The sequence below is a fragment of the Natrix helvetica genome (assembly GCF_964273705.1).
Source record: "Natrix helvetica genome assembly, chromosome: 2".
In the NCBI taxonomy this organism is placed as follows: Eukaryota; Metazoa; Chordata; class Lepidosauria; order Squamata; family Natricidae; genus Natrix; species Natrix helvetica.
This window is the reverse complement of record NC_138552.1, coordinates 76,431,799-76,456,439: the sequence shown is the minus strand read 5'-3', so window position 1 is coordinate 76,456,439 and position 24,641 is coordinate 76,431,799. Positions and strand designations below refer to the sequence as shown.

Below are 24,641 nucleotides of genomic sequence, written 5' to 3'. Positions count from 1 at the left end.
TTGAGAATGCAGTTCTACTACTTTTTAAAAAAGTGAACAGCTTCTTGGAATTATTTTTTCCCTATGCTTTAGCCACTACAACTACCGGTAGTCGTCAATTTACAAGCATTCAGTTAGTGACCATTCAAAGTTACAACAGCACTGAAAAAATGACTTATGATCCTTTTTCACACTTATGACCACTGTAGCATCCCCTTGATTGTGTGATCAAAATTTAGATGTTTGGCAATTGGCATGTATTTATGATGGTTGTAGTGTACCTTTTGTAATCTCTGACAAGCTAAGTCAATAGAGAAACCAGATTCACTTAACAACCATGTTACTAACTTAACAACTGCAGTGATTCATTTAACAACGGTGCAAGGAAAGTCATAAAATGGGGCACAGCTAACTGAGCAAATGTCTCCTTAGCAAATTTAAATCGAGGACTATCTGGATGTACCTGAAGGCAGGTTTGGAATTGAGATTAAGAAATACCAGTAAAGTTTAAAAGAAAATTTTGAAAAATTCCAAGGATGCTAACAGAACCAATCTGTTGTATCTGCAAAACAAGTCCTTTCTTTTTAAGTAAGCATTCCTTTGCACTCAACTTTTTGACACATCTAGAGCCCATTAAGTAACTAAAAATACATCTAAACTATGCTGTCAATCTGAAGATTTAAGAGAAGAGGCAAAAGACCTACATTTAAAAGGATAATATTAACACACATGTTCAACCTTAGCCATACCACAAAACAAAGCCACAAATTTTGTTTGAGCCACATTTTCAAAGTATTTCCCAATTCAGCATCACATCCCAATGAGGGAGTGACGGATGGATGGATGGATGGATGAAATATACATACAGATATACATATATACGAGATAGACAAAGATATAGATATCTATATCTTCACACACACACATGTATTTACATTCACACTCACACGTGTATATACGTATGTACTGGTATATACCTATCTACAGCCACGCACACAAAATTATTTCTCACTATTCAAAAACAAGATGGGGAAGAGGCCAAAGTCAGGTATGGAGCAATCTGGCTGGGTGGGGGTGGGGGGTGGGGGAAACAGAAGAGAGCTTCGGGAGGAGACGGTAGCCAAAAAAAAAACCCAGGCGGGTGGTGATTATAGGGTGACAACTTTACTCACCCTGTTGTACCAGATGCTGAGTTGGGACGATGACAACACGGCGAACAAAGTCCTTTGCGGGTCGGCCTGGATCCCGAGCGGGGGCTCCTGAGCCTCTATAGGGCAGAGCAACCTCTTGGGCCAGCCGCTGAGGAAATACATAGCCGGAGAGCCAACCGGGCGTCCTGGCCAGGCGCCGTCCTAGCAGGCAGAAACGGCGGCCGAAGCCTGGAGGGTTTTCAGCATCTGTCTCGGGCGGACGGGACCCTCTCGGCGCTCCCGAGAGGTACCAGCATAATAGCGAAGGGATGGAAGCTCCACTCGGGAGGCCGGCGTCGCCCCCTGGCCAGGCGGAGAGGCGCTCGGAAGAGGAAGGGAGTCGCAGCTGCCTTCCTGGCGGGTTGAAGCAACGGGACGGGGGGCGGGGGGAGGCGTAGGAGGGGGGGCGTCCTAAGGGGAAAGGACGGTTACAGCTCGAGACGGCGCCCTCGCGACGTCGCCTTAACCTTGCGGGTGCCTCGCGCTCTTCCCGCCGCGGCTTCCTTTGCCTCGGCCGCCGCCGCCGCCGCCGCCATCTCTCTTTCTTTCTGCTACGTCGGCGTCTGGCGGTGGACAGCAAGGGGGGGGCGGGGGTGAAGAAGGAGAAAGAGCGAGCGAGAGACGCATACGACCCGAAAGAGGGAGCGAGCGAGCCCTGTTTGCCTCAGGACGGCAACTCAGTACTGGTTGGGGAAAAGGGGGCGGAGAATTCGGACCAGAGGACGCCGCGATTGGCTCCAGGGCCCTTAAGGGGGGGAGCGGGAACACCAACCGGAGGTGACGTTTTAAGATCTGCGGAAGAACCACCGAGAAAAGCTAGAAGGGAGGAAAAGAAATCCTCCCCCCCTTCCCCCTCCCTCACATTTCCTGCGCAGTGGAGGACTTCTCCATTTTGCGGATTGGGTGGCGATCACCGGAGCGGTTGGCGAGATCGAGGCCGGGGGCGGGGGTAGGGGGAAAGGCGGGTGACGGTTTTTCTTTTGGCTTTCCTGGGATGCAGAGTCGGCTCTCTTTCTCCACGATGATGGCCAAGGAGTTAGGCAGACGCGCACTTAACGGGTTCTTACCGGCAAAACATCGTTTTGAAGCCGACAGTCCAAAATGTACATGTACTGTACAGGTAGTCCTTAACTTATGACCACCATTGAGCCCAAAACGTATGTTCTTAAGTGAGAAATTTGTTAAGCGAGGCTTGCCCCATTTTACGACTTTACTTGCCACGTTTGTTAAATGAATCACTGCGGTTAAGTTGTAGGGACACGGTCGTTAAGTGAAGCCGGTTTCGCCATTGACATTGCGTGTCAGAGGGTTGCAGAACGTGATCCCGAGACACTGCAACCGTCATCAATGTGAATCAGTTGTCCAACACCCAATTATAAATCAGGTGACCTCGGGGTTGCCATAAATGTGATAAATGGTCACAAGTAACTTTTTTCAGTGCCGTTGTAACTTTGGTCACTAAGTGAACTGTTGTAAGTCGAGGACTACCTATATTTCATCGGGGCTTCCTATAACCTTTTATATTTCGTATGTTGTATTTTTATCTGTGCTTTTTAGCAAAATGTGATGTGAATGTACCATGTGGTAAATGAATAATCCTCTACCACAAAGGCAGGTGCGTCTTGTACTTTAAGTTCCCCTCCCTATCGCTCTGTGATCAACACATCTAGTGACCAGTTTCATTAGTTTAGAAGTTCCTTTTGAAATTGAAGCATGACGAACCTGCACCTAAGGCAGATTTTAGTTACACCGTTTCTACTGCTTGCTGTAAAGATATTTGAGTTTTTATACTAATAGAGACATTCAAATGCAAAGGTTTCTTTCATATGACAAAGTAGCCATCTCTGGCATTATAATTTGGGGAAGAGGGGGCTTGATTCGTTGGTTGAACTATATAAGAACATTTCTTTTCCATTTAACCAGACTGGGCCACAGCAACGCGTGGCCGTGTACAGCTATATGATATGGTTTGTGTTGGTTCAAGCAGACATTCCCCCCCCCCCCCGATCTTAGAAACAACAAAACTAAATAAAATGTGTGTGAGAGCCAGAGTGAGACCGTACTGTTAGGATATATTTACATCAGAAATGTTTGAGGTGCAAATATTTACCAAAGAAACATATATTTCATTTATTATACATATATTTCATTTATTATACATATATTTCATTTATTATAAAATAGGACTGCTAATGTAACGTCCAGAATATATATATATATTAAAAAATGCTGAGAGAGAAAAATGTACATGTGAGATTGATTTCCTTGTCCCTCTACAAATGTGTGCTTTAAAATGCTTTACCTCTTACATACATACACAGATGTGCACTTGCAAATTATATCATATAGCTGTACCCGGCCACGTGTTGCTGTGGCCCAGTCTGGTTAAATGGAAAAGAAAGAAAAGAGAAAGAGCAAATCTCCTGGCAGAGGTGGCCCCCGCATGGAAGTGAGCCACGGTGGCCCCTGCAAGAGCTGCCATGGAGGATGCTGCCACAGGCCCCGGCCTGGCCGAGCTGAGGAGAGGAGGAGGAGGAGTAGGCTGCCGCCCCGCCCCGGCTTCCCTCAGCGGTGGCGGCGAGAGGAGGCGGCTGGCGTCCCCTGAGGAGCAAGAGGAGGAGGAAGGAGCCGACCCTGGCGATGCGGACGTGAGGCAGCCCCCGCTGGCCACGGCCCCATCCAGAGACGCCGTTGCCGCTGCAGTCGCCACCTCATGGGGCACCCAGCGGCCACCCCAGCCCCGCTGCGCCTCAGGCTGACGCTGCCCCAGCCCCATCGGAGCCGCCTTGGTGAGGGGGGTGGAGAGCGCGCGTAGCTGGCCGGGCTGAGGAGACGCTCCGCCTCCACCTCTGGAGCTCCACTGGGCTGGGTGGGGGGAGGTCAGCTTAAGGGTGGGAGGAGGTGGCCGAGGGATGGGGCAGGGGCCACCCCGCTGCAGACAGCAAAAGCCTGGTGGGAGGGGAGGAGAGAGAGGGGAGGGGGAGGCCGAAAGGCTTCGGCTCCCCTTGGTGGAAATGGCGAAGCTCGTCGGAGGAGAGGCGGAAAGGGGAAAGGGGAAAGGGTGCAGCCACAGCCCAGCCACACATAAAGGGACCGTCGGGACAAAGCTGGAGAGAGGCCAAACTGTTCCGAATATATTATACTGAAGAAATGAACTCTAAGGGGGTGTTGCTTTTATGTCCAGCAGATGGCGCTAGTTTTCAAAAAAGCATGTTTTTACAAAAAAGCATGTTTTTACCTGTCACAGGTGTGACATCTATATAATATACATATATAAAAACATGTACGTAGTCGAATACAACGTTGTGTCAAAATTTCAAAGCAATCGGTGAAGAACTTGGAGATTTGAGATTTTGAACAAACAAATATTTATATGGAAGATTGGTTTAAAAACAGGGCATGCGATTACTGATGCAAAAAGTGCTCTGGAAATTCCCAAAATTGTGTCTGATAGACAAAATCTCAGAGATTTCCTGTTTCTTATATAACTGTCACTGTTATATAAGTTAAGTTATAGTTAAAAAGCCTCCCAAAGAAGTTTGTACATACTGTAGAAGTTTAAAGAGATGACCTATTTGCATTTGCATTTGCCTATTTACACTTCCATTGCAAAAGTGGAAGTGCTTAATAATGAAAACTCAGTTTACATGAATATAAAGCATAAGCAAAATATGGCTGTTATAGCATATTCTGGGAACCAAATTTTGAATTACTGGCAGCTGTTCACTATAATTGAAACCTGACTGTATTTAAAAGCAACACAATAAAAGTTGTAAATGTTGTATTACAAAAAAAAATTACTAGTGTAAATCGGAAATGCTGTATTTGCAAATAGTGGAGTTGTAACTGTACTCAAAGACTTATTCAAATCTGAATTTACTATTCTAAATAGCAAATTAGGTTTCAGTCCCTTAATTATTCTGATTTCATGATTAAATATACAATTCAAAAGAGTATTATGATTGCACTTGTTGGTGAACATATTGCCTCTGGAAAGTAACAACCATCTGTGTTTCAGGATTTTTTTCCAAGCAGGAATCTCAATTTATACTTAATACTATCAGAAACCTTTGCTTAAAGATAATAAACAGACGTTGCACAGTATTAATAAAGAACTTTTAACAATTCATTTTTTTCAAGGGAGCTTTATGGTTTTCTGCTCTAGCCATCATGCAGGAAGCATGAGTCTCTTATGCACATTTTATTGCTGCCCATAGAGATTTTTGAAACTTTGTTTAAAAGCAGCTGAAAACACACTAGATTGCATTAGTGCAGCTTTTCCTATTGAGTTGCCTTCTAGATATGTTGATCTACATTTTTCCAAACCATCTTCAGTAAACAATTGAGTAGGTTTTACAGATATTTTGTTTGCTTTTTTCCCCTTCCATCAAGTACATTTTGATCCTTCATGACTAACTGGACTAATCCATGCCACTTTCTTGTCAAAAATAATAATTGGTTTGCCTTCTTCCTAGGCCTAAGAAAATGGCCCAAAGACTTCCAGTTGATTAAAGATTAAAACTCAGTCCTAATTGCTGGCCCAGTGCTTTAACTACTAGAAAAGAAGTACAGCAGAGTGCCTCTTATCTGGGGATGCTATGGATGATGAAATAAAAGATAATTAATCATTTCTAATGAGCAGGATCCCATTTCTTCTGAGATTTTCCAATTGTTTTTATTAATAAGATGTAGAACCTCTAGGGCAAACACAGAATATTTGCCTTCATTCGTAACACAGAATATATTCTGCAATATATAAGCACAAAATGTGATCCCAAAGAAGTTTGTAAGCACAGTATGCATATTAAACTTACAATTAGAAATGACAGCTCATGACAGCTGGAGATAATTCACTGTAGTTATAGAAGGCAGCCAGTTTTGGAATGTACTCTGAGTTGGCACTTGCTTATTTTCTCCCATATGCATGCATTTGTACTGCAAAGTCGAAGTAACTGTGTTGAAAAAAATTGTTTTCTTCCCTTTACATTCTGGATATTACATTTCTGTATGGATCAGTAAAAATATTTTTAAATAATGCCTTCTATAGGGTAGCAATATTTGTAACGATAAGAACATTATATATTTTGTTGACAGCCATTTCCATTTTTCTTGTGCAAAAATCAACAATGCTTGTCTCTTTTTTCCCCCCAGGGCATAATGGTCTATTGCTTTTAGTATCTTTAGAAATGGGAACACCTGCTACACATAAATGTAATCAAGAAAATTACTACAAATAGTAGCTTTATTTATTACAGTATTTATTTGTTTATCTCAAGCTAAATGTGTGACTTTCTTCCTCTAGATAACCCTTTACTATTGCTACATGCTGTATGTACATAGCTTTCCATAACCTTCAAAACAACACAATGCAGTAAAATAAATACAAACAATACAAATTTATGATCAGCTATCAAAGACTTAAAGATACTATTTTATTTTTTAAATTTTACAGTAGAGGACTCAAAACTGTTTATCTCCACTTCTCCAAAATTACAAAATAGTCCCTAAAATAGTTCCTTATTTTAAGCGGTATATGATCAAATCCATCTTGGACATTCCTGTTGATCGTCATGCTTCAAGACATAATATGGGAATATTCAAGGTATTGTAACGATAATGCTATATTTTAGTTAGCTTTGAAAATTCTTTACTGAACAAACATATGTGTTAATAAAAACGGGTGGTTAGCAATAAGACAAAATTTGATTGAATAAATCAATGTTCTTTATTTCCATATTAAAATTCAGTTTTCCATCATTTCTAAAACAAAAATGACTTGTAATCTGAATACAATAGAAAACACAAGGGGGAGCTGTATCACATCTTTACTTTAGTAAACTTTAGTAAACTAAACTTTAGTTCAAAGCAGAAACATTACAGCTCTCTCAACTACATGTTTACTCATTACTTCCTTTCAAAGGTTCTGGATCAAAGAGTAGAAAAGCCAGTAATACAGGTAGTATATTTTCTTTTAATAGCATAATCCCTCTTAATCAGAGTTATTTGCGGGCACCACCAGCTCTGTGGCTTCCTTGTGTTTGTATAATGTCAGGCATACAAACATTGCAGAGCAATGCTGCTTTCTTTCCTACCCACCTTCTGCCCTACAGGCACATCTGTTGTTAATTATAAAACCATTGATGAAGTGATAAATCATTTAGGGACCAATTTAAATCGGTAAACGGCTCCCTGGGGAATAATAACTTGAAACTAAATGCAGGTAAGATGGTCACTATATTCCTTGTGAGGGGTATTAATTCCAGCAAGGTAACACTGTCAGACTGAGTGGGAGTACCAGAGGTGATATTCAGCCAGTTCTGACAGGTTCTGGAGAACCGGTAGCAGAAAGTTTGAGTAGTTCGGAAAACCTACAAATAGCCGGCCCTGCCCCTTGCTGATCTTCTTTTGTTGCCCTGAATAGCTGGAAAGCAAGTTTGTGGGGTGGGGAGGGAATGGGGATTTTGCAGTAACCTTCCCCCAGGAATGCGGAGGGAATGGGGATTTTGCAGTATCTTTCCCCTGCCTTGTCCACAAAGCCACACCCACAGAACCAGTAGTAAAAAAATTTGAATCCCACCTCTGGGGAGTACCCTTTACAGAAAGAGCAAGTGCTGAGTTTTGGAAGTGCTTTGGGTTCCAGATTTATGACAAAGCTAGGATGACCTTTTACCAGCTTTGGTTGACTTGTCCAATGTATCTGGAAGATAATGGAAATAAAACTAAGGCACCTGCTGAAAACCCCTGGTTCCCTTCCAGCAGTGCTTGTACAGGAAGTTGCTTTCGTATCTGTACTAGAAACCTCAGCTACTACTGATACAGTTGAAGAGAATATTTGTAGTGTAACTCATTGTTGAAATGAGGGATCCTCAGTGCTGTGAGCTTGGTGGTTTTCTTGCAGAAGTTTCATTAACCAAACTAGATAACACCGTCAGTGCTAGAAGGGAATGGGGTAGATAAATAAAGCACAAACCCTACTCCGTTCTAACCCTGATGATGTTACCTAGTTTAGAAATGAAATGTCTACAAGCAAGCAACCAAGCTCAGAGGCCACCAAGGACCCAATGCTTCAGTTCATATAAAACTTTGGCAGCAGGGTTAATCTTGAGAAGAATAAAAAAAAATGCCTCATTGCATCTTTGTTGAAAAGGCTGCCTCTGCCTGTTCCTTTTTAGGCCGCCTACACATTTTGCTTATTCTAATCTAAAGCCTTAAATGGCCTTAGAGCCAGGCTGCCTGAAAGAACTCCTTTTTTAAAAAAATCTGAGCTTCCATGCTGCTTGGAATTATCTGAAGAGGTTCACCTCCAGTTGCCACCAGACGTATCTGCAGGGTATGATTTTAAAAAGGCAAAAAGATTTTTTTAAAAATATGCAATGCATATAAAATGCCCCCGTGGCTGGTGTATTCACTTTTTTGACTGCACTCTATAGCAGGGGTGGGCAATTAATTTTTTCGAGGAGCCACATGAGAAACTGGATTTATTCATTATTAATGGTGCTTGTCTTTTGAATCGAAAGCTCAGTTAAAACAGTGTTTAATGCCTTAATCTTAAAACTGTCTTGTAAACTACCGGGAGGGGTAGTTGGCACATTACTAGATTAGAAGTCTAGAATACATCTGTATTCCAAGTGAAATTCCAAGTGAGAGGGGCATTTCTCCTATTCAAACCCTCTGTGCAGGTGAACTCTACAGGAATATACCTATTCATATACTTGACACTTCTGCAGTTGCCAAGAAGAAAAGGGTTAAACTTGCAAGATTCCAGCTGCCTTGTGATTTCTTTTATAATGTAAAGAAGCTCTTGGCGACTTCCCTAACAGAATTAAATTTTATGAAACAAATACACCTCAACAGACTGCTCATCTGATCTGCAAACACACGGTCCAAGTCATGCAGTGGATGCGTGACATTTTTAGAAAGTCCCAGGGTTTTACAGTTAGTTTTACTTTCACTGAAGCGTACAAAATTCAGAGAGAAAGATTGAGGCTGTAAGACAGCACAGTTTGCTGTGAAAGTTTTTTTTTAAAAAAATATATATGTTTCATTGCTTTTCTTATAACTAACTTTTTATCTTAAAATAATTCCAACAAAAATATTAAAAAATATATAAGAAAAACAAAATTTGAATTAGTCCATAGTACTATAAGTATAATAGTTACATCTGTATAAAAAATACTGTAACTCAAGTTTTGAACAATCTTTGACCACACAGAACCACGTGATCCACTGTTTTCTTTTTTGGTGATAAAAACCATTTCAAAGGCTGAGAGCTGACAATTTTTTTGATCCATTTTTTTTGTATCTAGTATTTAAGATACACGTATCATGTATCATGTGCTTTCCATGAGCACATCATCTTTTTGGTAACTAAGCATGATAGACCCAAATCTCTTAATAAATGGATAAATTGAGTCTCACACCCCCCCCCTAGGATTGGCCTGTACCACTCGTGCTGGCAGAGGAGGCATGCTGTGGGTCCCATCACCCCGAGTATTCCAGCTGGCGGGATCCATAAGGAAGGCTCTCTGCTGTTGCTCCTGCCCTTTGGAACATCTTGCCCCTCCCCAACATGAGATGAGCCCCAACCCTCCTATCTTTTTGTAAGAGCCTAAAGATGTGGCTGTGCCAGATGGCTTGGGCCACCAATGGGGATGGTTGATTGAATAATAACAGATCTCCCCTCCCCTCTCCTCCATGTGTGTTTTTGGTTTTAATGTTTGTTTTTAACTTTTTATGTTTTAGATTTTATGTAGCTGAAAACAGGCCAGAGTTACTCTATAGCAGTGATGGCGAACCTATGGCACGCGTGCCACAAGTGGCACGCGGAGCCATTTGTCAGGGCACGCAAGGCGCTGCCCTGTCAGCTGGCCAGCGCGCATGCGCGCGCTGGCCAGCTGAGTTCACCTTTTTAAAAGCTATTTTTCGCCTTCCCCAGGCTCCAGAGGCTTTATAGGAGCCTGGGGAGGGCGAAAAGAACCCCCCCCCCCGGAGGCTTCAGGGACCGTCCCTGAAGCCTTCGGAACGCTTAAAACCACCTTCTGAGCAAACCGGAAGTGACTTCCGGGTTGCTCAGAGGGTCGTTTTAAGCGTTCCGAAGGCTTCAGGGACCGTCCGGAGGCTTCCCTGATGCCTTCGGAGCGCTTAAAACCACCCTCCGAGCAAACCGGAAGTGACTTTCGGGTTGCTCGGAGGGTCGTTTTAAGCATTCCGAAGGCTTCAGGGACGGTCCGAGGCTTCCCTGATGCCTTCGGAGCGCTTAAAACGACCCTCCGAGCAACCTGGAAGTCACTTCCGGTTTGCTCGGAGGGTGGTTTTAAGCACTCCGAAGGCTTCAGGGACGGTCCCTGAAGCCTCCGGGGGGTCGGGGGAGGCTCTTTTCGCCCTCCCCTGGAGCCTGGGGAGCATGTAAAAATGGGGGGGTCGCGCGTTGCATTATGGGTGCGGCACGCCCGCACTCAACCCTCCTGCGCTCCCCCCACTTGTGGCACGCGAGCCAAAAAAGGTTCGCCATCACTGCCCTATAGTAAGATTATAAATTTTATAAATAATAAAATAAAAGTCCAGATTGTTTAAATATAAAGTAATGGCACATAAATATCTTTAACATCTTCCCCAAAGTCTGGTTCATTGCATTAAAAACACAGAACCAATAAAATAATGCTAACGAATAGAATCAAAGCATGTGCGTGACAGTAACCAGAATTATTTGAACATTCACTAGGAAGTCCAGGAAACCTAAAAAATGGGGGTGGGGGCTTTAATCATAAAACACATATTTTACATAAATTAAGACCTGAAACCACTGATTTTGTAATGAAAACTTGAATTCTCTAATCTAGTTTTCAATCCAAATTTATTTTGTAACCATTTTTGACTATTGGTGGTATTGAATTATGACTTTACACTCGGGCAAAACCTATAATATTAACAAAATCAGGGCCTTTGGAGGCAGGCAAAGCATTTGGAACAAAATGAGAATATAATACGGACTTTAATTACAAGTAGTCCTTGATTTACAACCATAATTAAACCTAGAATGACAGTCATAAATAATGAGGATTGTTAAGTATGTTACCACATGACAGTGCCAGATTTTACAACTTCTTTTTTTTTTTTTTTGCAACAATCACTAAGCAAACCCCATGGATATTAAGCAAACCCATTTTTACCAATGGGCATTCTTGCCAGAATCTGGCAAAAAAGCCAAAGATTTTAATCAGATGACTCTGGATGTTTGGCAACACAGCTGAATTTATAGCTGTTTACAGCATCCGACTGTCAAACCCAGGGTTCCAGCTTCTGCTACTGCCGGTTCACTCAGGGACACGCTTCGGGCACGTGCTTGATGCGCGCTACAGGCGCATGCACAGTAGTAAAAAAATGCTTATGCGCAGAAGCAAATAGCAAGATGGCGGCACTGCTAACAGAACCAGTTCAAGGGCGTGGCAGGCCGAGTTACTAACTATTCGGCCAAACCGGTCTGAACTGGTAGGAACCCACTTCTGGTCAAATCTAACTTGACTCTATAGTCACCTGTACCTGCTTTGGCTTGCAGCTTTGCCAAACAGTGACGGGAGGAGAGTGGTGAATTCCTAAGGGTGGAAGGAGGCTATGGAATGCAAGTGAACTGTCTATTGCTAGAGGGACATTATCTGACAAGGCCAATGTTTTAATCAAAGCAGGCAGCTTTTCTCAAAGCAAAAGAACAGAACTCAGTTGATGAATTATGAACTGTGGGTGGCCTGGAGGGGAAAAGGGGAGTTCCTATGTGGGTTTTCGCAGGAAAATCCCAGAACTGTCTTTGCTTCTGCCATTTCCAAAAAAGCTACACTCTTCATTAGTTTAAAGAGCCAGGGATTTCTTTTGTTGAATGTGCCAAATGGGACGGTTGACACCCACAGTCATGTTACATTTTATGACATTTTTGCTGAAAAACAGGCACTTCTGGTTTTCTGCAAGACTGTGCCCATAGGTAAAAAAATGGGTTTGCACTTATTACTTACTGCTACATTCATTTAATGACCATGGAAAAAAGTTGTAAAATTGGACCAGTCACGTGACAACTTGTTTTATGACAGTCACAATATATAACCATAATGGGCAGACTCTATTACATTCACATGTTGAGGACTACCTGCATAGTTGGAACCACATATATACTGGATTTCAACAGCTCCAAAGCTTGACTTTCCAAATGGCCCATGAGCCAGACCTATTCAGTATCATTTTCATCTGAATGTATTATAGAAACTAATAAATGCACTGAATTATATAATTTGCAGTCAGGAAACGTAGAGCTTCTATTTTCATACGTTTGAAACGGAAATCCTATTTACCATTCAATTGGAACTAAATCAATAATCAATTAGTCTAAACTGTCCAGTGGAACCAACAAAAATCAATCCTAGTTAATGTATTATCAGTCTTGAGGCAGTATTTAGTTTTGCTACTTTTAATCTTCCTCAGAGATTCACAGCGCTTTTCAACTACCTAATATTATCCCCGTTAATCTGAACTTTGCATTATTAAATATTCAAATCTACTGAATAGGCTACTTTTCCTAGAAATAATTATCAATAATAATTCTTTAATAGACTCTAAACAAAAAGTAAAAACAAGTGTTATTACCATTTGGCACATGAGATTATTCCAACTGATTGTATATTGTAGCATTTATAGCATTTTAACATCTCTACAACAAAGATTTTTGATTGTAATTGAAAAGATCCAGAATGTCATTAGCATACAAGAAACTTGCCTAAGACTATAGTTGCAGAAAGGTTTGAAACAGCAGTTATCCGATTTCTAACTCATACTTTGCACATGCTATATTACAAGTGTTTGTAAATATATTAAAAATGTTAGTTACAATGTTTCATAAGAGCATCAGACAGGACAAAATGGAACTACCACTCTTCATACCCATCCAGAAGCCATTTACTGAACAATAATAGCTAAATTTTAATTAAATTTTAATTTAATAGTAACAGGACAACATTCTCCCTAATGCTTGAGAATATCAGGCTGTCTTACAAGGAAGGAGACCTAGTGCACACAACTGCTTCCTAAGACCTCATCATCTGTTGATTGAGATGCTGCTGTGCAATAATTAATGGTGGAGCTAACTTTCAGAAAGAACATTTCTATAGCAAAAATGTGAAGTGAGACCAGAGGCACCTGTAGCTAGCCATAAAGGTGCCAACATAAGGAAATGTTCATTGCAGTATTAGAGGATACACCCTACCTTCTTATTTAAATCATGACATCACACACAAGCCCATAAGGGCTGGAGTTTGTGTTGCAACAAGAAGAAGAATGTTTTCTTATATATCACCTGTTCTGTATGAGGCTATATCTGGAAGCTGCGGGGAGTCTTTAAAATAAGTAATTCCCAAATCTCTAACCTGCACATTTTTCACAAGTATTTGGAATGCACAATGAACATAAGAAAACCAGAGAGATCAGCATTAATTACCTCTACAGTCCAACTTCCTTAAGGAAGTTTCTAAGAGGAGACTCAACGGAGGATCAAACAACAAAAAAGAACTGCTTCTTGTATTTGCTCAGGCTTCTCCATCTGCAACAGTCATCAAACTTTATCCTTGATTTGATGCTCCAGATCTTCTTCTAAAACCAACAGCAGAGGGACAAAAAGAGGTACACAAGAAATAATGAGTTGTGGTTAGCCAAGCTTTTCCTATGGACATCCCAACATTAAGACTTCTAATCATTGGGATCAGTGCTACAAACTGCACTTCATACCATAGTTAAGAAATTACCATCGGGGGAGATCCAGCTTCTCAAATTTCCCAACTTTGGTTTCTCAAATCAAAGCACTTTGATTTGAGTTCATTTTCAATACAGATTTGAGCAACAGGAAATAGTATAAACCAAAATTCTGTTTCAATATAGGCTTAATCAGATGGAGAAAAAAAATTGCTTTCGCTTTTCACATGCCTGATCACACATTTGCATAGACATTTTCAATCCTTAGAGTAAAGGGGCCAAACTTGCTTTTATTAGAAACAGCCATGTCAAAATTATAGACAAAATTATAGAGGATAAATGGGGTAAATAATGGGGTAAATACAAAATTTTACACACACACACACACACACACACAGGGTTGAAGGAAGGGAGAGATGTGGGGGGAAATATAAGTATCAGGTTAGCAACTAAATGTAACCCGGTCAATAGAAAATTAGTATATTAAAATCAAGCTCATCTTTGGTGACTTTGTGGAAACCCCATTTCTTGGCATTAGTATGGAACTGGGATTGCCATGCCACCTGTCTAGAGTTTCCCTCTATCTACTGTACAGTCCAGCCACAGTGCTAGTTTCCCATCCGAATAGTAACCAGGATTTCTTGCTTAGTTGCTAAACTCACACATGATCACACAGCCATGTGCTGATAAATGTGTGTTAAAGGTTCCCCATAAATACATTAGTACTATATAACTGCCAAGCAATAAATACTTAAGATATCAAATGGAGTTAAATTTCCAATTCAATTGGAAAACAAGTAGACACTTACCTTTCTGGGTGTGCAAATTTATTAATTTCCCACCCTTAGACTTTAGTGGTAGTAAATAAAATCATAGCACTATACAAAATTGTTGGGATAAACAAGATCATGGAATTTTTCCCAGTGCCTGATGCATTTCTTTCATTTCTTTGATCTGTAAATAAGAAAATACAATGTGTTGGGATTTTGTACAAAATCTGATTCTCTATTGTTAGGTTTAAAAAAATTGGGTAGATGCATCTTTTTTCATAACCCTGACCATGGCAGAATAGGAGTTTTTTTAACCCCAATATGCTTTATATATCACAGAAATGTGACCCTTTACAACAGGGTGTCAAACTCGATTTCATTGAGGGCTGCATCAGGGTTGTGTTTGACCCCAGGGGTGTGGTGGGCGTGGCCAGCTTGACATCAATTGTGTCAGGGCCCAAGTGCTCTGCCAGTAAAAACTGGCTCCAGAGCCTCCTGCCACCCTCTGCCAGTGAAAATGGAGCTTGGGAGGGCTCGATTTTCACTGGCAAAAGGCACTGTGGGCCAGTTCTTTGCTGTTTCTAGGGTGGCCTCGCGGGCCAAATCTAAGCACTCCCTGGGCCGGATCCGGGTCCTGGGCCTTGAGTTTGACATCCCTACTTTACATGATTGTTATGATAAGGGCTTGCCTGTTCACAACATGGCTATGCAACTGTCTTTTTTTTTAATTTGGGAGGAATTTGGTAGGCACATTTCCCATTGCACTCCAGCCATCTACCATTTTCAACTTTTAAGAATGTCTATGTGGCCTCTTTTAAGTCTTGGAGGCTGTCAGCATTCCAAATAACATCCCAAATTAAATCAGAGTCCAAGGCAAAGTATTGCTCTAAGTTCCAATTTATTAAGAGAGACACGTTGGCACATCTGGGGAAACCCGAATCTGAGCTTCCTAGGATTTCCCCACCCAGTTGAATGTTCATGATCTTGCCCCACACCCACAAGTCCATCACAAGGTCCAATCTTCCACTGCCATGCTGGCAGTTCCACCCATCCAGTTTCCATCAGGTGCAAAGGTGTCGAGACAAAGGATGACCTTGGATTCTAGAAAGGAATTTTATTTCCTTTCACACATTCTACTCCTTACTTACCCCTCCCAATTCCCCACTAATGAACAGCATAGTATAATAGAATATTAGTGTGGCAGGCCAAAAATCCCAAAAGGAACCAGCTGCAGGCCTGACAAGGACATCTTTGTGGGGGGAAATGAAGCTAGAGGCTGGTACTTTCTTTGCCAGCTTTCTATTTGATATTTTTGGTTAAAACTAAAATAAGTAAATATGGATGGAACAGGAAGTTTGGCCACTGGGGAATTTTGGGAGGAGTAGTTCATACATTTTAAAGTTATCAAGTTTGAAAAACATTAAACTAGAACATGGAATTACTGGAATTTAAGATTCAATTTGAAAATGGTAGATGGGAGTTAATTTCACAGGTAAATACAAGTCAAGTTCCAGCAGATATTGTCCCTTAGATAATTCTTGTATTGCTGTCCTGGAAGAACTAACTCTAAACCAGAAAAATATCTTGCTACTTTGATTTCATTGGATTGACAGTATCCAAAAAGTATTTCACTTTTGCAATAATGCACCAATGAATTGCCTGAGCATTAATCTCCCAATGGCCCATAACCAGTGGTGGGATTCAGCCAGTTCGCACCTATTCAGGAGAACCAGTTGTTAATTTTCTAAGCAGTTCGGAGAACCAGTTGTTGGGAAAAAAATCTCACTGCCTGCTAATGTCTGAGGCATTGACAACTTGTATAGCCGTTGAAGTGAAAGACATTGGCAAACCATATTTCAAATAGTTCTTTGATATAGCACAATCCTTTAGGTCTCTAATTAGCACATATGCTAAAATACTACAGGCTCTGTTTTTAGGTTGAATACTTCTTCTTTTCAAAAGAGCTGAACAGAGAGCCATCCTAGGTCATCATGTTTTCTTTTCTCATGTTCAACAATAAGATTATTTTATCCCCCTAACTGGAAAGTGTTTGGTCCCATAATTTAGGTCAGAAGTCTGCAGCCTTAAACACTCAAAGAGCCACAATGATCCTAACCGGAAGCTCCCTGTTAAATTCTGGAGCCGAGTGGAAGTCCGATTCCCCCACCATAGAGTCTCCTCCTAGAATGGTGTCCTTTTTCCTCTATCTGTCCTAACTGAAAGCCCTATCAATTGACAGAGAGCCACAGCAGAGGAATGAAAAAGCCACATGTGGCTCCAGAGCCGCAGGTTGCTGACCCCTGATTTAGGTAAGTATTATGGGTGCTTTTAGTTCTTATAGTTTGGGGTGAGTCCATTCCACTCTTCCAGCTGGGCAACTAATGATTGCAATTGCCCAGGTAGTAATTGCCTTGATATTTCCTGCACTGATAAGAAAAGACAAGAGTAAGAAGAGAAGTGGACTTGAGGCTCATAGGAGGATATGTATAATGGATACATCACAAAAACTTAATTGGTGTTCTATTTGATTTAAGCAGCTTGTGAGACTTTCTAGATGTTGCCCCAAATACTGAAATTCTGCATGTTTTTTTTTAAAAAATCAACTTCTTTGGAATCTGAAATGTATCAATCCTACACTTAACTTAGAACTGAGGAGAAACTTCCTAACAGTTAGAACAATTAATCAGTGGAACAGAAATTGCCTCCAGAAGTTGTGAATGCCCCAACACTGGAAGTCTTTAAGAAGATGTTGGATAGCCATCTGTCTGAAATGGTATAGGGTTTCCTGCCTAGGCAGGGGGTTGGACTAGAAGACCTCCAAGGTCCCTTCCAACTCTGCTATTGTATTGTATTGTATTGTATTGTATTGTATTGTATTGTATTGTATACACTAAAATCTTAAGGCTGCAATTATGTCTCAAATCCAATCTATGGCTCTGAGAGAAGGTGACAAAGTAATTGGTAGATTGGATTAGAGAAATTCCTTTCTATACTTATTTCAGAAGAAAAAAATACTTCTCTGCCCCTGGTTTCCTTCCCAACTCGGCCACACTCAATTATTCTTCCTAGATTTTAACCCATTGCATCTTAGACCGTTTCTTTCAGCTACCCTACATTTAGGGTCCTTAGTGATCATCTACATATTTCTAGGGCAGGGGGTCTGCAAAGCCTGTGCCACAGCCCACTCTACCGCACCATGGCCTATTTGGAATTGGGCCCCATGAGTGGCTCCTTAGAGGACCTACACACAGCTCAACTTGCATGAGCGGTGGGCTGGTGGGCATTCATGCACATGTGCACCAACCCACTGCTCATGTAAGTTGAGCTGTGTTCTGAGCGAGGCTTCCCAAGAGCATGAAGCAAACTCCTTGTCCCGACAAAAAACCCTTTTATTAATTTACTATGAATTCTGCTCATTCACATCCAACAAAGTCTTTCAAGGGAGGATTATAGCCCTAGACCTTATCTGGCTTGGAGAGCTGACCGGCCAATATCTGCAAAACCTGGCAAGGAGTCTCGGAGAGTCACGAACCAATTAAATGAACTAATTGTCTCCTGCAAACTCCACTCCCCCTTTGTTCCTCTTTTATTTCCTCTGGGAGGGGCCATTTATCGTCCACCTCTGGCCTTACTCCCAAGTCAATCCCTATTCTTTAGTTGTTCCCTTCGTCTGGCAACTCTGCGCATGCACACACTAGGAACAGGCTTCAGCTGTTTGTCTGCCTCACTGATTTCTGACTCTGAAGGCAGCTGATAACTGGCATACGGTTCTGGCCCCCCTCTCTGCCTCCGACACAGAACCCTCATCAGAGCCTTCTCCAGACTCCAGGACTGGCCCATGTTCCTCCCCAACCTCCTCACTGTCCGAATCTGCTCCCAGCTCTGCTGGCCACTGGTGGGCCATAACAAGCTGCATGCTGGCCCACCATTTGCATAAGGGCTGCATGTGCGCACACAAGCATATGCCGGCCCACCACTCTTGCAACCAGTTTCCCTCTCCACCCCCACCCCCACCCCAGCCAGGCCACCAAGATTGGGGACCTCTGTCTTAGAGCATCTTCAATACTGCAGGCTAGTTCTCCCTATCTATTCACACAACTCATTTGATCCTTTGCCATTTTTATGGTTAGAACCCTAGCTTTTCCATTTCTGCCAGGATTAAACTCCCATATAATCAACGCATTATTCTTTTTACCTATTAGAAACACTGTTCTGTGAGCTGAGGTTTGCCTCAATTCCTTATTTTGGAATATGCAGCTGTAATTTCCAGGAGCAGTTGGTTTGATTCTCAAGACACTGGTTATGTTGAAAAGTCCTGTGTCTGTCAGCTTATGTGTGGTGTTTGCAAATATCGTGTCGTTGATTCTGTTTTCATAAAACCAAAGAACGTCAGCCAGAGGGTACCCTTCTGCCTGGCAAGTTAAGACGTGGCCGTCTTCTTCTTTTCTTTCCTGGATGTTTATCCTCTTGTAAGGCGCTACATAAAAAGAAATAAAAGCTTTTAAGAAGTTTTTATTTTCCTTACAGGTGAATTGACAAAGACATTATACAAGGACATATATTTTGTGTTGCTTTTGTTAATGACTAAAGTCATTCATTCACTGTGCAAGTCTTTAAAAAATGTCTGGGGAGAAAACTACAATGGTATTATTAGCAGTTTTCCTCCCAATAACAAAGGCTTAGAACTGTGATGGCGAACCTATGGCACGCGTGCCGGGAGTGGCATGCAGAGCCATCTCTCCAAGCACGCAAGCCATCGCCCGTTGCTCTTCCGGGTTTTGGTGCACTGGCAAGCTGGTTTTTACCTGCACGGGAGAGCCGGAAACTGGAAGAGCAGCCACCCAGTGCACCTGTGCTTGCTGGAAAGAGGATCTTCTGATTTCCGACACGCGCATGTGCACTGGCCACCTGGTCTTCCAGTTTCTGTTGCTCACGCACATGCAAAGACCAGCTGGTGCACTGTCTGGAAACCAGAATATCATCTTTCTAGTGCATGCATGCACACCAGGCGGCTACTCTTCTGGTTTCCAGCATGCCTGCACCCTCCCGTTTCAGCACTTGGTGCCGAAAAGGTTTGCCAACACTGGCTTAGAAAGAGCCATTTTTATCATGGCCACACAAAAGAAGAAAGGTTTTAAATCTCTCTTGCTGCCAGCTACATTTTGATAGTTATGAATTCACGCACAAGCTCCCAGCTGCATTTTAACAAATCTGCTTGTTAAAGGTAAAGCGTTCATTAATGTTTCACCCTTCTGTTACAAAGGAAAAAAATGCCAAGTGCTACCATTATAAAATGTAAGTCTTTTTCAAGATTGGGGGTGGGGAGAGCTAACTTCAGAACTTCCCTTCCAGGGAAATTTCTGCGAAGCCATAAAAATAGGAGGCAGGAAGTAGAATCTCACTTCTTCTGTGGATATTCATAGGGATAATTGTGAAGATATGAAGAAGTTCGATCTGTTTATTTGTTATGAAACAAATGACGACAATAAGGAGACTTATCCCTCCGTGATTGCAAGGATGTGAGCAGGGGTGGGTTGCTGCCAGCATTACTGCCGGTTTGGTGTGTGCAAAATTTTTGGGGGGCGTGGCAGGCCTGGGTTGCTGCCAGTTCCAACGACCCAGGCTGCCAAACCACTACCGGTTTGGTCCAATCGGACCGAACCGGTAGGAACCCACCATTGGATGTGAGGAAGGTGGAGATGGCCCTGGTCCCACCACTGTCATCTGAGTCACTTTGTTGGAACATAACCAGATTGTCTTCCTTGGGTAGCTTTCTTCCAAGGCTGGTTGTGTAGGCCCTCCACCTGATCTTCTAAAATAAAGGACAGCTATTATAAGTATAAAATATCCCCTCCCTTGAGATCTTGCCTCTGTAGTATGAAGTCAACAGAGAAAGAGCAAAGAAGGCCCTTCATGTACTTTTACACAATTCTATCTGCATAATGGATTAATATATCTTTAAAAATCAGAAGGACTCAGGATAGCAATTTCCAGGCTAACAATTTTTTATCAAGGCATACCTCTTCAGATTTTTGGCTATCATAGACTAATGCATCTTTTCTCCCACAGGTAGTCTTCAGTGCTGAATATATAAAAGGATATTCTAAAATTCTCACTGAGAAATAATGGAGTGTCATTCAGATTTTTGCCTGTGACATTCTATGGGTAAAAGTAAAGGTTCCCCTCACACATGTGTGCTAGCTTTTCCGACTTTAGGGGGCGGTACTCATCTCTGTTTCAAAGCCAAAGAGCCAGCATTGTCCAAAGATGTCTCTGTGATCATGTGGCCAGCATGACTAAAAGCCAAAAGCACATGAAACGCTGTTACCTTCCCACCAAAGGTGGTTCCTATTTTTCTACTTGCATTTTTTATGTGCTTTCAAACTGCTAGGTTGGTAGAAGCTGGGACAAGTAACGGGAGCTCACTCTGTTACGTGGTGCTTGGGATTTGATCCGCTGAACTGCTGACCTTTCTGATCGGCAAGCTCAGCGTCTTAGCCACTGAGCCACCACGTCCCTTTATTCTATAGCTACTAACCTTCAATTTCCAAGTCAATGTACTTGTGATCAGCTTCACGATAGTTGACAACGCAATGGTAACGTCCAGCATCTGTGATCCTTAGATGAGTGATATGTAGCATAGAATAGCCCCTTTTCAATTTCTCATATAATAATGTGACTCTTCCTTGAAAATGTTGGTGTTGCCCTGACAGGTCTTCGCGCCCGTTTATGAGCTTGTAAACTTCTTTGTCTTCGTCTGACAGTTTTTGCTGCCAGAAGATATTCAATTGTGTCAGATGCAAGGAATTATCAATTGGGAAGCGACATCCTATGGTCACGTTGCTCCCATATTCTGCAGAGTAATGAGGCTGAATAACACTCACCCTGAATAAAGCTGGGGGGAAAAAATAAAAGAAGCAAACATACTTGAGTATTCACTGGGCAATTAACATTTTTATGCAGGAGTTTGTATGCTGTGACTCAGTTAACTAAGAACCTGCAGATACATCTCTAATCATGTGGGGTCCTTGGTGCTCTCTGAACTTGGTGGTTTTCTTGCAGGTATTTCATTATCAAACTAGGTAACATCATCAGTGCTGTAGCACCAAAGACCCCACAGTTTTACCCTGAGCTACGAATATTCTCTTCTATCGATATTTTGCAAGTACCAAACTATGCTGAAGATCTAACTATGTGCATTTCCAGAGTATAAATGAAACACAACCACCAAGGTTTAGACTAACTGAAGTGTGAGGTCTTTAGGGCTCGCTGAGCTTGATTGTTTTCTTGTCGTTGTTTCATTATCAAATTAGGTACCAATCATCAGTGCTAGAAGGGAATTGGCTTGCTCTCTTTTTTTACATACTTTATATAATCAAAAGAAATACTTTATATAATTGATCTCTAATCAATTAAATGCCTTCGGTTTATACCAATGGAGCCTAAAATTTCTGCTGTTAAGTGAGACATTTCTTAAGAGAGTTTTGCCCCATTTTACGACCTTTCTGGCCATAATTGTTAAGCGAATCCCTGAAGTTGATAGGTCAGTAACTCGGTTGTTAAGTGAGTCTGGCTTCTCCGTTGACTTTGTTTGTCAGGAGATTGCAAAAGGGGATCATATGACGGTTGCAGCAACGGTCACAAATATGAACCAGTTGCCAAAGCAATCTGAATTTGGATCACATGATTATGTGGATGCTGCAAAGGTCGTAACTGTGAAAATTATTGTATTGTATTATAAATTTATTGTATTGTATTATAAAAACGGTCATGAATCTTTTTTTGCAGTGCTGTTGTAACTTTGAATGTTCACTAAATGAACAGTTGTAAGTCGAGGACTACCTGTATTAGTGTGACCTGTTTTTTTCTAAGGGATTGCACATTCATGTGCTCAGATTTCTTGCTGCTCCCATAATGTACAAAGTTGAGTTAACTGAAAGGGATTGATGGGGTCGTCTTAATCATTGCAGGCTGTCTACATGAGTAACTATGATCTCGGAAGTAGTCATTTCCTTTGGTCCTCATTTTAACGTAGACTTGTTCAGTAATATCATTTGCATTTCTGGTATGCAAACCAGGTTGTTTTTCCTGCTAGCTGTACTTTCACTTATAGCGTGAAAAAGAGTCATAACTCAATGAAAGGCGCCTATAGATAATGTTAGAAAAAACGTCTACTAAACATAGAACTACTAGGAGAAAAAGATATGAAAATGGGAAAATATTTCTAATCGAATCCCTTTTTTCTCTTTTTGACTTGAACTGATGCAAAATGGGAAGCAATCTGTTTAAATTTGAAAATGAGAAAAAAGAGAAAGAGAAGTTAAGTAGCGCCGAGCATGGCGGCTGCTTCTAAATGGAGAAGCAGCCAAAGGCAGAAAGCTACCCAAGATGAGCTCTTTGAAACAATTTCATGGTGAAGAGTCCCTGATTTCTAACCGGTGTCTTATTTTTATGACACATTTCACCCGAATCATAAACTGGGAGATTACTGTGAGATATTCCAGGCATATTAAAAAAAGGATACTTTGCAAATATTAAGGGAAATCGATAGTTTGAAAGCTCAAACTGCCCAAGACGCTGCTGATTCAGTTCTACAGAGGAATTATTGAGTCTGTCATCTATGCCTCTATAACTGTCTGGTTTGGTTCTGCAACCCAACAAGACAGAAATAGACTTCAGAGGATAATCAGAACTGCAGAGAAAACAATTACTGCCAACCTGCCTTCCATTGAGGACCTGTAGACTGCATGAGTCAAAAAGAGGGCTGTGAAAATGTCAGACCCCTCACATCCTGGACATAAATTGTTTCAACTCCTACCCTCAGAACGATGCTATTGAGCACTGCACACCAGAACAACTAGGAATAAAAACATTTTTTCCCGAACGCCATCTCTCTGCTAAACAAATAATTCCTTCAACACTGTCAAGCTATTCATTAAGCCTGCATTACTATTAATCTTCTCATCGTTCCTATCACCCATCTCCTCCCACTTATGACTGTACGACTGTAACTTTGTTGCTTGTATCCTTACAATTTATATTGATTGTTTCCTAGCATGATTTGATTGCTTATTTGTACCCTATGACTATCATTAAGTGTTGTACCTTATGATTGGTAATGAATGTATCTTTTATTTTATGTACACTGAAAGCACGTGCACCCAAGACATTCCTTGTGTGTCCAATCACACTTGGCCAATGAAGAATTAATTAATTCTTTCTATCTATCTATCTATCTATCTATCTATCTATCTATCTATCTATCTATCTATCTATCTATCTATCTACCATCTACCTACTTACCTACATACATACCTACATACATACATACATACCTACCTCTATTGCAGTTGGTAACTTTTTTCTTCTTCTAGTTATGATTACTAAAATATGTTTTGCTAATTTTAAGGATCTGTGAATATCAAGAAGAAGATTTTTAAAAACCCTATAATTTTTAAATTGGAAATCTTCAATAGCATAAATTGGGATGTGGGGCAGCATTTTTGCTGGTATTTGGCATTCAGACTGTATAGTGAAGGTCTTAGGAATGTCACAAGGATGGCCTTCCCAGCTCAGACACCTTCAGGCACACTGCTGGCCAAAGCATCAGGTTGGTGGTTCCAGTTGATTTCCCCCAAGCCTGCTTAGATGTGGCTTCTTTCCCTGAATGTCTCTGGTTCCTGGCTGCTTACCCTGAGTTTGAATCCACAACTGGAACCAATCCTTTGCAGATTATTCTAGATATGTGGGGTCCTTGGGCCTCTTTGAGCTTTTCTTGCATAAGTTTCATTACCAAACTAGGTAAAAAATACTTCAATCAAGGAATTAACAACTCAGACAAACAAACAGAAAACAACAGCAATAATCAAGAGATTACCAAGACTGCTCCCACCAACACTGATGGGACAAGCCACTTGTATACAAACAGACAGTGAATCCCACTCCCTTCTAGCACTGATGATGTTACCTAGTTCAG

At 41.5% G+C, this 24,641-nt stretch overlaps 2 protein-coding genes and 1 long non-coding RNA gene across 4 annotated transcripts in view; 1 reads left to right on the top strand and 2 right to left on the bottom strand.

Annotated features, from left to right (window-relative positions):
• RIC1 (RIC1 homolog, RAB6A GEF complex partner 1) overlaps nucleotides 1-1,852 on the bottom strand; it is a 45,744-nt gene extending 43,892 nt beyond the window's left edge. Inside the window, exon 1 of the mRNA XM_081945066.1 lies at nucleotides 1,152-1,852. Within this exon, the coding sequence (XP_081801192.1) occupies nucleotides 1,152-1,292 (141 nt within the window). The 5' untranslated portion in view covers nucleotides 1,293-1,852. The remainder of the gene's footprint in view (nucleotides 1-1,151) is intronic.
• Nucleotides 1,853-5,169: 3,317 nt separating this feature from the next.
• On the top strand, nucleotides 5,170-21,193 carry LOC309388086. The gene is made up of 3 exons (XR_014174719.1): nucleotides 5,170-7,389; nucleotides 16,905-16,974; nucleotides 20,735-21,193. It is a non-coding gene; the product is annotated as an uncharacterized lncRNA (long non-coding RNA).
• The window catches only part of CD274 (CD274 molecule), a 28,951-nt gene continuing 15,001 nt past the window's right edge, over nucleotides 10,692-24,641 (bottom strand). For both annotated transcript variants that reach the window (XM_081945075.1, XM_081945074.1), the window contains exons 3-6: nucleotides 21,204-21,560; nucleotides 18,861-19,142; nucleotides 14,705-14,849; nucleotides 10,692-13,796 (exon numbers count right to left, since the gene is read on the bottom strand). In XM_081945075.1, the coding sequence (XP_081801201.1) occupies nucleotides 14,740-14,849; nucleotides 18,861-19,142; nucleotides 21,204-21,560 (749 nt within the window). In that variant the 3' untranslated portion in view covers nucleotides 10,692-13,796; nucleotides 14,705-14,739. The remainder of the gene's footprint in view (nucleotides 13,797-14,704; nucleotides 14,850-18,860; nucleotides 19,143-21,203; nucleotides 21,561-24,641) is intronic.